Consider the following 15528-nt stretch of genomic DNA (forward strand, 5'->3'; position numbering starts at 1 on the left):
ACTGACAACTCTTGTTTTTAATGGAATATTGCAGGTTATTATAAATTATTTATCCGTGCAGTGCACATCATTATGTTATTTTTTTAATTCATGTGCCCTCATAATGTTCTTTAATCAAAACAACTCCCTCTTGCAACGACATTTGTTCTCTTCTCTGATGATGTTTTTGGTGTGAGGGCGGGGCAACCTGTCACTTAGAGATGAGATCACAGAAATAAGCTAACCACAACCATCCAATCAATTAAGTCCCGCCCTAATTTTTTTCTCATTCGAAGCCGTTTTACTCAGATAGGCTATGCGAGACAAAAAGGAAAAAGAGACTAGTCGCAAATTCCGTTCTATCCTGACTTTAAATTCCTTATTTAGGGAATCAGTGTATGGTTTAGGAGTTAACTTCCTTTTAATTTTATGGTTTTTAACTTAATTGCATATGAGTAATGCACTAAATCAATGCATGAAATTGACAGCCATAATATACTCATATACTCCCATCCAGGGGTGCGTTTCCCGTACAACTATATAGCTCGCTGCTTAACTACCATAGTACGATGCATCGTTGGAGAAATCAACTAGCTAGTCACGACTGTTTCCCGAAACCGTATGTCGCAAAGTATCGTTCAACCACGTTGGTTTATGACGTCTCGCACGTGGTGGACTAATAACTTATTTTAACTAATCTGTTTGAGATCGAATTAACGCTAGATTTTGTCATATAAGTTACAGACATGGCATCTGCAGACCATTTCTAATTTTTCTCAGTTATTTTGCTTTATTACCAGACTCAATATTTGGCTCGTTCTTACATAGAAGAGCAAGAATTCGCACATGCGCAGTCTTCAAAAACGGTGCTTTAAATCTGTTGACAAACTAAAAGACGTAAATTACATTTGTATACATTCTAAATAAATAACACGGTTTGTACTGAATGTTAGCTTGCTTATTTTGCTAAAAATATTATTCAGTCTACATCTCACCTAAACTAGAAACTATGCTTAACGACAGCTCGATAGCTGTCGTTCCAACCACACAAGTTTGCGATGCTGTTTGCGAACGTTCGTTGGAACGATGGTTTCCGGAAACATCAAATCGTTGAACTATGCTGATAACGACGGAACTTGCGACCATAGTTGGCTAACGATGCTTTCGGGAAACGCACCCCAGATCAGCATAGCCTACACTTCACATCCCAAACTAGTGAAATCTCCATTTTTATATGCTCAAGCATAGACAGCCTTCTTCAGCTTCTTTGATTCAACGTGCACACACAACTGCCATTTCAAAAGAGACGAGAGCGTTAAGAGGTTAGGAAAATGTTTTGGACATAATGATGCCTCATCAGGAATTTCCTGCTGGTTTCCATCCTTTCAAAAGCAGCTGTCACACACACACACAGTTCAAGCGGTGCAGTAAAGCCATCAATAGGCGCTTGATGGTGTGCAAAGGTGATTATCAATAATCAATACAGCCGGTCACTCAGAGATGTGAGCGTTCGGCAGCATCCAAGCAGTCGCTTTCCTTACTTATTCCCTCTGCCATCACTCAATTTTCCATTCAAATAATCTTGTTTCAAATGGGAGTTACCATTCACTATACAGGGGTTTTGAGGAGAGGTAATTCCCCATTAGATGAGTCGAATCAAATTGAAGCAGTTTGGAGGAAGTGGAAGAGCATCAGTATCTCGCATGTCTCTGGACCTTCAACAGTAATGCACTGAGAGAAAAGCCCTTTAATTGCTCTGAGGGGCGATGCAGCACTAACAGGCTTTTATTGTGCTGTTTTATAATGGCTATAATGGTATACAATCAGCATGGCCATTATTCATGTGCAAACTTGACTCACTCACCCGTTTTCCATCTCAAATAAAGAGATTTTATTACAGCCTTTCATTTCATCTCTTCTAACACTCACTCGCTTTTCTCTCCCTCTCCAATAACACTCCCCCGTTCACCGCCCACTACAATAACAGAGAGAGAGAGAAAGAGCACTAAGGATAGTGAGTACAAGAAAGAAAGTGAAAAATATCCAGACCCAGAATAATTACCAGGAGAGAAGCGGAAAGGAATCGCCAGAGAGAGGAAAGAGAAAATGAGTACAAGAGAGAGTAAAAGAATGAGAAAAGAAAAAATGTGTGTGACAGAGAGAAAAAGAGAAACAAAGCGTAAGTGGAAAAGAGCGATAGACAAAAGAGAAAGCCACAGGGAAGACAGGCAGCAAAAGAGAGATACTGAGACAGAACAAATTTCCTATATATCTGCCATATCACAAGCACCTGTGCAGAACAAGGACCACAACTACACGTACAAGGGATTTCCAGAATACATGCTGAGACAGATCCATTCAGAACAGTGCCAGATGCAAGAGAACACCTCATAACGCTCGCACAAACCCACTCACACACTTCAGACGACAGAGCTGTTCCAAAACCTACTGAGCATTTTAAGCAACACAGAGTGTTATTCTGCCTTCTAAGACACCTCGTTTTAGACAAATTTCAAAGGAGCAATGCATGTAGCCTTCAAGGTAAATGCAATCCCAGAATGCACTGCAGCAAGCTCAGCAAAAAATAAAATCCAATATGGCGGAAAATGCAATAGAACTATCGATTATAATAATGGAAATGATCAATAAAAACATTACAGTGTCATTAAAATGTACAATTTTACCCAATATTTATGTGTGCTGTGTTTTAAGCTCATTGGAGTATCCAGTTGTTAGCTTAGCAACATGCTAACGTCAAACTCTATTGGAGTCAATAGAGTTGAGTAATGCTACGTAAAGTGTCCCAAATCGTACGATTTTACCTAATATTTATGTGTGCTGTGTTTTTAGCTTAGCAACATGCTAACATCATACTCTATGGGACTATGCCTACATATAGCGCCCTAAATCATGTATGTGTTTTTAAGCTTATGAGTATATCCAGCTGTTCCAACATACTAACTTCAAACTGAATCAATTGAGAGTTGAGTACATTTACATGTACACTGTACATTTAAGGTGCCAAATGAGTCACTTATAAGGTTCCATAATGCTTTTAATAGTTACTATTAGCATATTAGCTTCCTGTCATCAACAAAGATCAGGCAACTGACACCAAAGTTAAATAAGTTAACAATGAGCTCGGCTCTGTGTGTCCATTTCTTACTCACCCGCACACACATTCAGCTTTCAGTCTGAGGCTGTGGCTTTTACAGTGGAAAATATTAGGCCTTGACACGATGTGTCAGTTACATTCAATCCTTTTAACGTAACAGCACAAGAATCAGTCACTTACCTAACTTCAGCCACACTGATTTTGAAACTTTGGCTTTATATAAAATGTTACTGGTCTATAATTCTTGTCTTGAGTAACACTATGTAGGCTGTAATGGCAGTTACATCTACTTTGATCATCAAGCAACACTTGATGTTTAGCTCAAGCGCCGACTGCGTGGATGCGTGTTCTCGTCTCCCATGGGTTCAATACTTATGCAGAGCAAAATGGAGGTTTGTAATGCATAAATAAAGAGTCAGAATATTCCTTCAAAATTTATAAATCTGTTTTAGGGAATCTAAACACATACAGTCAACAACCCACACCACTTTCTATATTAAACTGTTTCAGTATTGGGTTTATTGAGCTCTATCATCAAAATGCTTTCAATTTCCACAATTTTGACTCATCTCTCAGTTCTTTACAGTCTTCACAGTGAAACACTTCATGTAAGTCTAGACAGTGTGGAGGGTTTAAAAGTAGAAATGTGTAGCTCGATTGTTGGTTGGCAGTAAATTACGGCAGTAAATTATTTATAATTCATTGATTCTCCCTACTACTACTTAATCATTTCAATTTTCAGAAAAGTTCAGAAGGTCTTCCAGTTCAGACCAGCCACTAGTCATGTACCTGAAATCACTGAAAACTGTGAGCCACACAGAATTTGATCACTCATTTCACTTTTTAGAAGAGTTTTCTCAACATTGCATATCTAAACAATTCATGATGAGCACATTAATTACTATTTGAATTATCATTCAAGGCTTTTGTCTTTCAAACACATTAAAATAGCGAGGTTACTAAGGTTTAGGTTATTTCATTTTGTCATGCAATGCAGGCATTCCCCCAACTTTTTTTTTTCAGCTTTTTTTGACCTAACATATTTAATTGAAGTACCCCCTGAGATTTTAAGTTAGATCAATAATAAAATTAAGTCAATAATAATGTTAATGATAAATAATAAAATTCACCGTTCTCTGATGTTAGTTAATTGTCATATGACATGCAGGTGAACAAATAAAATATTTGTATTATTAAAATTGTAATAATATTTTTGTGTTTTATTTTGATTTATTTTAATTACAAAAATTAATGATTTAATTACCTAATAGCTTTTCATTAAACTCACAAACCCCCTGCCTGATATTTAATGCACTTCATGTTGTTGATAACAAAGAATGGAATATATTTTCTTTCTTTTTGTATTTATATACCAATACGGTACATGATTATCCCCTTCAAATCAATGTGATAAAATGATTTAGGTCAAAAGTAATCTAAAAGCAGGACTAATCAAAAAGTAGTCAGATTATATGTGTATGGATTATGATACTAACAATTTTTGTCATGTAATTTTGAATCAGTAACCGACTACAGTTTGTTATTACTAGTAATCTACCCAGCACTGGCCATGGTGTGTTTGTGAGGGATGATTCAAAATGTTCATCTAGGAACTTGTTTTGGATCTAACAACATTCCTTTAAATAAAGTTTCTAAGCATTTCTTAATCACGCGAATATTACTGATCTCTACTCCATTTAAGAAATCTCAGCTGTCCAAAATTCTTTCTGAGCCTACAGACATCTGATCCTTTCAACATTACGAACCTTGAATGTCTACTGCAATGTGTATGTTCACTAAGATAGACAACTATTTAAAACATTCATGCTCACGCCAGATACACAGGTGCATCATTACTGTCCTCTGTTCCAAAAAGGTGACAAATGCCATACCAATTCTCCATGGATGTTTGTTTTGAGAGTTGATTTTCAGCTTAGCTTGTGAATCATGATATGGCCTTGCACCCTGTGAATAACAGAAGCTCCAGTGATGGGTTTCTTCGATCACACACTTCGTGCCCATTCAAACTGAGAGGGCTTTGAGTGCAACTACCGAAAAACATTTTTTTATATCTCTGATGATTATGTCGCAGGATTATTGTTGGTGTTTGTGGCAAAACAATCACGCATTCACATTGCACATCTAAATATGGTCACTCCAAATGAGTCACACTTTTTGCAGATCACTTGCTTTAAACAAAATCCTGTCATCATATAATCCACAGTCACGTTGCTCGAAACCTGTGACTTTTTCCAGTGGAACACATAAACAGTTACTTTAAAAAAGGTCTAAGCTGCTATTTTTTTATAAAACGAAAATGCAACTGATCATTGGCTTTGAAAAATTTGCTTGGTTTATTTAAGTTAAAAAAACAACAACACTGAACAGAAACTAAGGCACGGTGCGGGTTAAATTTTGTGAGGAAGAAAAGGTCCATTGACAAAAGTGTAGAAATGTATGACGCACCATTTACACAGAAGTCAAACCAAAAGCAGCCTTCTGTTGGGCCCGATGAAGCCGATGCAAAATCTGCATTGTTAAATGTTTCGCCATCACGTGAAATTCCCAATCGCATGGATACCCACTGAAATGAGGTTTGTTCTCACATGTCAAGCAAGCACTGTGGGGCTCCCGTTTTTTTTTACCATATTTGATGTGCTCAATGCATGTGCATTGATCAATGTTTAAAAAATTTAATCTTTGTATCATATAAAACGATCACGTCTCATCAGAAGACTTGGATTAAACTGCTGGATTCATGGGAATTACTTTTCTGATCTCATTTTGTACTTTTTGATGCTTGCGAGTTTTGGTTGCTTGGACTTTCAATGGATGGACAAAAACTGGATGGACAAACAAATGATGACAGAATTTTGTTTTTGTGTGAACTATCCCTTTCTGTGTGGTCAAACATCTGTTCTTGTTGGTTTAATCTCATTATGTAACTTGATTTAATAGTCCGCAATACTATATGTATGGCTGCATCCAAGTTTTACCACTGATATTTTGGGAACATTATATGGGAAGCGCATGCACTTTCATTCTTATTCACACAGACAGAGCAGGACCAGCAGGAAGTGTCCTCGTGCCCGACCATTCACCCAAGTCCCCGGTACACAAAGTCCTCACCTTATTGTAGACACCCCAGGACAGCTCGGTCTCAATCACCATGACAACAATGCCAAACATGCCGAATATGAGCGCATAGTCACTAAGTCTCTTCCTCTTTTCGAACAGTGCCCTTCTGTGGCCTAGTTTGTAGCCAATGTTCTGATTTTTACGTTTAGAGGCTTTGGAAGCAGTCCTCCCTGGCCCTCCCACGGCACCGCCCCTCCTTCCATTAGTCCCGCCCCCCGCCGCACCACCCAGCATGCCCCTGCTCTCAGAGAGGGCGTGGTTCTGGTGGTAGATGGACATTTGATTGGCCGAGGCCTCTAGTTCGTAAGCGTGTCCGTAAGGCGGATCCTCTTTCGAGGAGATGATGATCTCTGGGGGGTTCTGGGATTGGGGTTGACTGTGCTGAGAGGAGGCCGCGGTCACCTGGCCCGCGCTCGCCCCGCCCTCTTTGGTGTCGCTTCCGCTGTCGGACTCGATGAGGTTCCGACGGGAGGCGCTGAGGCGGCTGAGCGGCTTCATCACGCCACCGCTGTACTTGCACGAACTCATGGCGATCTCTGTAAAGGGGTTACTGTCCCGCCTGTGCACCAGGGGACTGGCCTGCCTGTGCTTACATCCCCTCTCTCGCTCCCTCTCCCGCTCCCGTTCTCGCTCAGTGGAAGGTGAATGTGAGGAGTAGAACAGCGCATTGTAGACAGGCGACGTCTCCCCGCTCAGGCTGTGTTGGCTACCTAAGCAGGAGGAGAGCGGCGTGCTAGTGGGGTGGAGCGCGTTGGGGATTGGCGTGGACAGCTGGGGCGTCATGGACAGGGGTAATTTGGGCAGCGACGCCGGGGGAAGGTTCGGCGTGGTGGGCGAAGGGGTGCCATTGAGACGCTCCAGGCTGCTGTTGCCTCCCGTATGATTTGAGTGGTTGGTCCCAGGGTAGTTGCCAGAAAGGGAAGCATGGGAGATACCACCGAGAGGGAGGGGGAGACGTTGCTCTTCGTCTTCGCTCCCGCTGAGAAGGACCAGACTCAGAGAGGGAGGGGGATCCATGGCAACCAGGCTCCAGCAGGTTTGTTTGTGCTCTGCTCCTCAACTCTGGAGTTTAGTTAGAGGGAGAGAAAGGAAGAGTGAGAGTGAAGAACGGATCATTACGTTATTTATAACCGAATAAAATGAGCAGGATCAAAAGAAGGCTGGATTAAATGGGGGACTCCCCTCATATTAATAAATGAAGGATGGATCGAAAGTGTTGGGTGACACCGAGTTGTTGCAATGTGATGGAGGAGTTTGCGTGGAAGATCGTTGTGAGTGAAAAAAGAGAAAACTGATGAACCTATGAACCCATCCATATCTACTAATCGCTCTGAGCTTTCTCTCTCTCTCCATTGCCTTCTCTCTTCCTCCCTTTCTCTCTCTCTGACACCCCCTCCTCTCCTCTAGCTCCTTCCAGCAATATCTGTCACATAAATGCATGCAAGATTCTCTCTATTTTTAAGAAACTTATGCAATAGTCAAATTGTGGTCTCTGGACTGACCTGTGACAAATGCAAGACTCATCATATTACCATCACTGCTCTGCACTATTTGGGCATTTGTATTGCATCTACACGCTAGAGAGCATAATATAGATAATTTAGTACATTTATAATCATGTATGAATATTTACAACTAAGATTTTGATTCCATCAGACATATTTCTCTCTGTCACTTACCTCTCTCTTGTCAGTCTATCTCCACCTTCATATGGTGATTTCAAAAGCAGTGCAACAATATTCCTCCACACTTTTTCTTTTTCATGTTGTCACAATCATGCCATCATTTCTTCTTCGGCTCGTTGTCAAGCTGTGATTCCAGGTTGAAGGTTTTTAATGACAGAAGTATAAAACGGTATTTATTTAAACGAGACTCCTACGGACGAAAGCTGTTGCGTTGAACATAATAAATAGCGGGGAAGGATTTAGAGCGCTGTTTAATATTTCAGGAAATATATCCACCCGTTGCGTTAATCAGCATTATTAGCCTCCTGTGAAGAAAAGCGCTTTAAAGTAGCGTCTGGATATGAGTAAAGGTAAAAGTAGCGAGAGTCTGATATTGTGTAGAAATGGATGCATGTCCTCCAGCTCTCACTCTGACAGCACGTCTCTCATACTCTCTCTCTCTCCCTCTCAACTTCTCTTTTGGGCTCCGTCTCTCCGCCCCAGTCCCTCCTCTCTTCTCCTCTCATTGGACACACATCACTGAACCAAGCAAGCAAATAAGCTCTGGAAAAACTAGAAGAACATTTCATTTAGAAAAAAACACCTGCCTCCTCCACTCCTCTTTCTGCTTTCATAGCACTACATTTTTTCAGTAAAACTTAAGCCAAAAAAAATGGTTATCCAATTATTATAATAATTGTTGTTAATCGTTATAAGAGCAAAAATAACTTTAATAATGATTATAACATATTATTAAATAAAAAAGATATTGATAAAGAACAATTAATGATTAAATATGCATGCAACATAATAAAAACAAACAATTAAATAAATAAAATTATGACACTTCTAGCTAATATAATACCAAGTCACAACCAAATTGCAGTAGCAATATCTGTTGGAGCTATCATTTTAATTTTATGTTTTTTATTTTGAGAGAAAGAGAGAGATTCATTGGTATCTTCATCATTGATTAAATTCAAGTTGTCAAAAAAAGTGGCATGAATTTTTCAGTTCAAAAATTTAAGGCAACAATTAAATTGAAGATTTCAGTCTCAGTGGATTGCCATTTTTGCAGTGTAATCTGCACTCTTGCTTAAGGTCACCTAATCATGACATATCTTGTCAACTCATCAGCATGGGGAAGGAACACACAGCTGCCACAACCGGTCGAAGTCCCACCAACAGGTGGCAAAAGGCACAGCACCTAGCATATTTCCCACAAAAGTAGACCTAACTGCCCCTTTGTCTCAAGAAACAACACCTGTCACCGGGAAATACACGGCAGCCGATGCCGGTCTAACAGACTTCCCTTAAACTGTCAACTTTGTATTTGTTTAATCATTTATTCACCCTCATGTCATTCCAAACTTGTATGATTTCCCTCATTCTGTGGAAAACAAAAGAAGATATTTTGAGAAATGCCACAGTGATTTCTTTTGTCTCCACACTCAGTGGTAACCAAAACTGTTTTGTTACCAACATTCTTCAAAATATCTTCCTTTATGAACTTTAATTTTTTTGGAGAACTATCCCTTTAAGATATACTTTCAGGCAAACCTTTAAGTGACCACATTGCCAATGTTGACATCCGCTTTTTATAATGATCACAAACCACAGCTGCCTATTCAGCGCATATGATCCACCACCGCACAGGATGCTGACCCTTGCTAATGCATGTAGATCTAGAAAAAAAAAAAAAAAGCACTTTAAATGAGTTTCCAGGTGAAAGTGGCTCATCACTTTGCTATCTCACGGCAACAGTGTCCTCTCCATCATGTCATTATGTTCTGGCTCCGGTAATTACCACGTAAAATCCAACATTTCAGGCTCCCTAAACCAGATATAGCAGGATGGCGCTCCATCAACGTGGACAGAGAATATTTTACTTGACAGGCACGAATAAATGAAATACTCATGTCACCTGGAAAGGCGATTTCCCCAGATTTAGTGACTATTACAGCACAAACCATATGTCGACCCAGTGACATCATCGGCAGCAAGCGCTGTCCTCCTCATCCCGCGCGGTAGTCATGGTGATGATGTAAGGTCATGCTATTCCCATCCATGTGTCCGGTATCACATAATCTAAGGGGCATGACACAGGCTTAAAGGGTTTGTTCACCCAAAAATGAAAATTCTGTCAGTAATCACTCACCCTCATGTTGTTCCAAGTTCCAACCCCGTAAGGCTTTTGCTCATCTTTGGAACACAAATTAATACATTTTTGATAAAATCTGAGAGCTGTCTCACTCCTCCACAGGCCTCTATGTGATTGAAACTTGCCGGCCCAGAAACTTAGTAAAGACAATGTTTAAAATAGTCCAAGTGACTACAGTGGCTCAACCATAAGTTTATCAAGCGTCGAGAATACTTTTTGTGACTTTTACCTCTGAGTGAGTTCACGTAGTGAGGCCGGCAAGTTTCAAGAAGTGAGGCAGCTCTCAGATTGAATAAAAAATATCTTAATTTGTGTTACGAAGATGAATGAAAGTCTTACGGGGTTGGAACAACAAGTAATTAATGACAGAATTTTCATTTTTGGGTGAACTAACCCTTTAATTCCCCAGCGGCCAATCCAGGAGATATTAAAACAATGACAATCCAGGAGATATTAAAACAATGACAATCCAGGAGATATTAAAACAATGACAATCCAGGAGATATAAAACAATGACACAGAGTGGAAAGTGGGCAGATCAAAGACTTAAGCCGCAGTCACAGATTTCGAGCATGCGAAATTTCTTCAGACACTGCAACGGTCGTGATATGATGTCACTTCAAGGGCGTAGATTTGGTTTGAACATCGGGGGGTTGAAGTTTGGGTATGCCTCCTTTTCATGTGATCATGGTATAAATATTAGGGGGGTTGTAATGCATAGATTTAAATATTGGGGGGGTTGTCTCCCCCCCAACCCCCCCACAAACTACGCCCCTGTGTCACTTGATGATGTCTTTTTTATAAACATGAATTCAACATATAACAAATAGTCATACACTCAAAATGTAAAAAAACAAAACAATGCAATCTACTCGACTTTACTGCAAAAATATTGTTCTTTTAATACAGCCAAGAGGTCGCGCCCGTCACGTATCAATCTTCTAGTGGTCACACGTCGTCACGTGACGCGACTTTTCAGCTCAGAGTTCACCAAAACTTGAACTTAGGAACGCATCAAAATGCGAAACTTTTTTTCGCATTTTGCATTCGCATGCGTATGAATGGAAGTCGATGGAATGAAAAGTGTAGTGTGACCACCCCTTTAAGAAATAAGTGAAAAAACCAAACCAACTCCTGAGAAAGGAGAGTTACAGCTGAAAGCTAGCGGCCCACTGGAAAGGTCAAAGGTGACCGTGCGAGGACAGGGACAAAATGGGACACAGCTGTCCATTTCTAACCGGAGAAGATGACGGACATGACAGCTAAGAGCACAGCTCAGAGGACATGAGAAAGAAAAAGAAAGGGAGAAATTCGTCATGCCGATTTCAGTCTCTCCGACAGGGAAGGTTATGGATACGCAGAGATTGGGAGAGTGACACCAAATCGGTGCTTTTGTGAAGAGAAAAGGTCAGGTCGTTCCTAAAGGACACCTATGAAGTGGTGTATTACAGCGTGAAAGTCCGGGAGAGAAATGCTGGAAAGACACTGGTCTGATAAATTTATATATATATATATATATATATATATATATATATATATATATATATATATATATATATATATATATATATATATATATATATATATAAATATATATATATTAGGGCTGTCAAAAGATTAATCGCGATTAATCACATCCAAAATAAAAGTTTGTGTTTACATAATATATGTGTGTGTACTCTGTATAATTATTTTGTATATATAAATACACACACATGCATGTATATATTTAAGAAATATTTGCATACATATACTGTATATATTTATATATAATTTATATTATATATAAATATAATTTTTTTATATATAAATTACATATTTTTCTTAAATATATACAAGCATGTGTGTGTATTTATATATACAAATTTAATTATACACAGTACACACACATATATTATTTAAACACAAACTTTTATTTTGGATGCGATTAATCGCGATTAATCTTTTGACAGCCCTAATATATATATATATATATATATATATATATATATATATATATATATATATATATATATATATATATATATATATGACCAAACAACAGAATGAGCACAGGCAGAGTGGTTACCATGCCAACAGCAGAGTACACAGACAGTTGTCTTCTCTTTTTCCCCCTGTTGGATGAAATCCTTCTGTCTAAATGCCATACAGTCTGCATCGACACAAGAGGAGGAGCTCTCCATCTCACCTTGATCTTGTTTTATTTTAAATTGCACTTCTCGCTAATAGATGTGTAGGCCCAGCGTGTTTGATCCACGAGTGCGCGGAGGGGAAGGCCGCGTCCACTCCACGCATCTAAACAGGCCGTAAAATTCCCATCATCTCCACCTGGATCGAAACACACTCACACACACACCCATGGATGCTAATCAATAGCAGAACAGCATCACTCGGTGGGCAGCGGGGCGAAAGCAAACCCACCTTATTTACCGCTAATGTGAACTCAGCAATACTACACTTGAGCTATGCCTCATCCGCCGGGCCGTTCAAAACACACCGTGTTCTCGAAGTCAGTGGGAGGCGTTGGTGACCCCTATGATTCAGTGGACATGCTAAACTCATGAAACGATCCATCAAATTGAGTCACGGCCCATAATCTTTCCTCCTTCCAGCCATTCGACTCTTCTCGCGGCTGCAGTCACATGCTTCCACACAGTTTGATGGTAATGAACAAAAAGGGTTCGCGGGGCTAACAGAGGCAGAGAAATTTGAGAGCGCAATGAGAGCGAGATAAAAGGGGTGAGAGTGGGAGCAGGACGGAGCAAGGAGAGAAACAAGGAATACTAAGAGAATGGAAGAAGATAAGGAGAAGAAATGACAGGCAGTAGAGGGTGTGAGTGATGGGGGGCAGAGGGAGAAAGAGAAGGAGAGACAGATGGACAAACAGAGACAAGTAAACAGAAAGAGAGAGGGGTGCCACAGTAACAGTCTGGTGTTACGTCAAACGCTTTGCTTGAGATCCCATACGATATGAACACACACCGCATATCCCTTTTCCAAACAAATAACTATACCCTTTAATGGAAAGACATGGAGAAAACATGTCCGCACATTTGGTCTAAAAATACACATGGCCAAAAAAATAAATAAATAATTGCAGGCTTCAAAAACAGCAGGCGCAGATTCTAAATGATCCACACAGACAAATGCAACACAATTGCGGTGACGTCCTCGCTCTTGAAACAACACACTCAGAGAGAAGTGTTCTTCATGTTCGCTAATGGACTTCCTTACTGCCCACACGCACAGGCTCAGTGCTACATCAGCACTCTACACCATCCCGTCTGGCCATAATGTTCTAGCAGGGTTCGCTCAATGTTCCCCTGTTCCAACTTGGCTGATGAGACATGTCTTAAATGTTTTGGAAGACAATTTTGAATGGAAAGAGTAACAAAAGAGTAGAATTTGTGGCTCTGTGATGCTGGAGAATTCGATCAAAGTCTGGCAATATAAAGATGCTTTCAATTTGTGATGCACTCACTGAATGATTGATGATCATTGGCATCTTTGCCAGTTTCGCTTTTGTTGCCCCAATAAGAGTAAAAGCTAGATTCTTTTGTCCAAATATTGACGCAACTTGAACTTGACTAAGATCATTTGTCCCAGTTTTAAAAAAAGATCCAACTCTTTCTTAATCAGAAAGTTCTAAACAATGCAGGGATTTACAGAGCGAACACAGTGGATCTTTGTCTTTAATTTATAAGATGCAATTTGTCTTTGACGTATGACAACAGCAAGTTTTTTTTTTTTTTCAAGTTCTAGGTTTTGTTTTGGTTTTTTTTTTGTCAAACGTTTTGTCTTTGAGAAAACCCTCTTATAAGACTGAAAATACAATTCCTCTTTGATGTTTGACTGCTGCCAGATTTTTTTAAAGGTTTGTTTTGTTTTGTTTTATTTCGTTTTTTTAAGTTTTGTTTTGCAACAAATGATGCTGGAGAGTGAAAATACAAATCCTCTTTGATGCATGACTTTTTGTTGTTGTTTGTTTTGTTTTTCAAGTTCTGAGTTTTGTTTTGTTTGTGTGTTTGTTTTGTTTTTTTGTGTATGTATTGAAATTTTTGTTTTGCATTCACACCTCTTAAAAAACATGTTCTATATAGTATGAATGAAATTTGGATGTAGCCTACTACATCTGGCATGTTGTCATTGTCATGTCATATGGCGTCAGTTGCGTCGCTTCAACTCTATTAACAAATCCTCTCCCGTGGCCTCATGGGATAGTAAAGTGTCCATTGAATGCGCACTTCAGAATTTAGAAGTAGTAGGTCATATGGGTACTTTTCGCCTATTGTTTTATGAATACTGTGAATTCGGGACATACTCAGCTCACATACTTTTTTTTTTTTTTTTTGTCTATTATATAGTATGGAAGTAGGCATATTCTGACACAGCACTTGTCTTTAATTAATGTTTCGTTGAAGATACAATTTATCTTTGATGTATGACTGCCACAAGATTTATTTGGTTTTGAGTTTTATGTTTTGTTTTGAAATGCTGGTGATGTAACAATCTGCCTAATAACTGCTGCTATTAAAATTTCATTTTATTTTTAACAACTCATATCTAATTAGTGATTACACTGGTCTACAGACAAAATACTTCTGAAATAAATGTAGTCAAACTTTACTTCTGGGTCACTGAGAACAAAAACGATGCTTAAAATTGATGATTGGCTATTGTTTTCAAGAAATGCTATTGGGTCAGTATATACGACCCTTGACTTGGGAATGGCAGAGGAAAAGTGATTTATAAAGGGAAGGGATCTCATTTTAATTCAAAAATTACTAAAATACATCTTTGACTGGATCTATGAATTAATCTATGACTGGTTTTGGACAGTACTTGCTTTTTAGGCAAAACAATGAATAATGCAATCTGAAGCTGGTGTTGCATCATGCTATTCCTAAAATCCTGGATGATGCATCATAATGAAACTTACATCACTCTGCTGAACAAATTGCCTAATATCAGCTCTAGAAAACATCCATAAGGGGTGAAAAACTGGACCACAGCCCTGCAGATTTTAAGTCCAACCCTGCTCCAATACACATATCTGTAGTTTTTAAATACTATACAAAATCTACATAGATCTAAAATGTAAAAACTCAAATATTTTGGAAGCAGTAGTCAATCAGTTGTTTAATGATCATATGCACATCAAAATACATAATAAATAGCACATTTTATCTCTGAAGCAGACGACTTCTAACGAAATGTAGACCAGTGTTAATGAATCTACTCATCCCCAAATATTTAAAATCAGATCTATAACAAATCATTTTTGTAACCTTTGCCACCCTGCATTTTGTTTCTCAAATTATAGCATCTATTGCAAACATGAGCTGACTTTTATTCTTCAATTAAATATTACAGACGTTCTGATTGAATGTACATTCTGAGATGTACTGCCACTGGAATAAATGAGTTAACATAGTCAACAGATCTTGTTAGGCAGAAAATATCTATCAGGA

At 39.0% G+C, this 15528-nt stretch overlaps 1 protein-coding gene across 1 annotated transcript in view; it reads right to left on the reverse strand.

Moving 5' to 3' along the window:
• Nucleotides 1-8352, reverse strand: part of kcnn3 (potassium intermediate/small conductance calcium-activated channel, subfamily N, member 3) — a 66816-nt gene extending 58464 nt beyond the window's left edge. Inside the window, exons 1-2 of the mRNA XM_081388311.1 lie at nt 7912-8352; nt 6224-7294 (exon numbers count right to left, since the gene is read on the reverse strand). Of these exons, the coding sequence (XP_081244437.1) occupies nt 6224-7249 (1026 nt within the window). The 5' untranslated portion in view covers nt 7250-7294; nt 7912-8352. The remainder of the gene's footprint in view (nt 1-6223; nt 7295-7911) is intronic.
• Between the last annotated feature and the right edge of the window lie 7176 nt (nt 8353-15528).

The sequence above is a fragment of the Scardinius erythrophthalmus genome (genome assembly GCF_964197995.2).
Source record: "Scardinius erythrophthalmus genome assembly, chromosome: 16".
NCBI lineage: Eukaryota > Metazoa > Chordata > Actinopteri > Cypriniformes > Leuciscidae > Scardinius > Scardinius erythrophthalmus.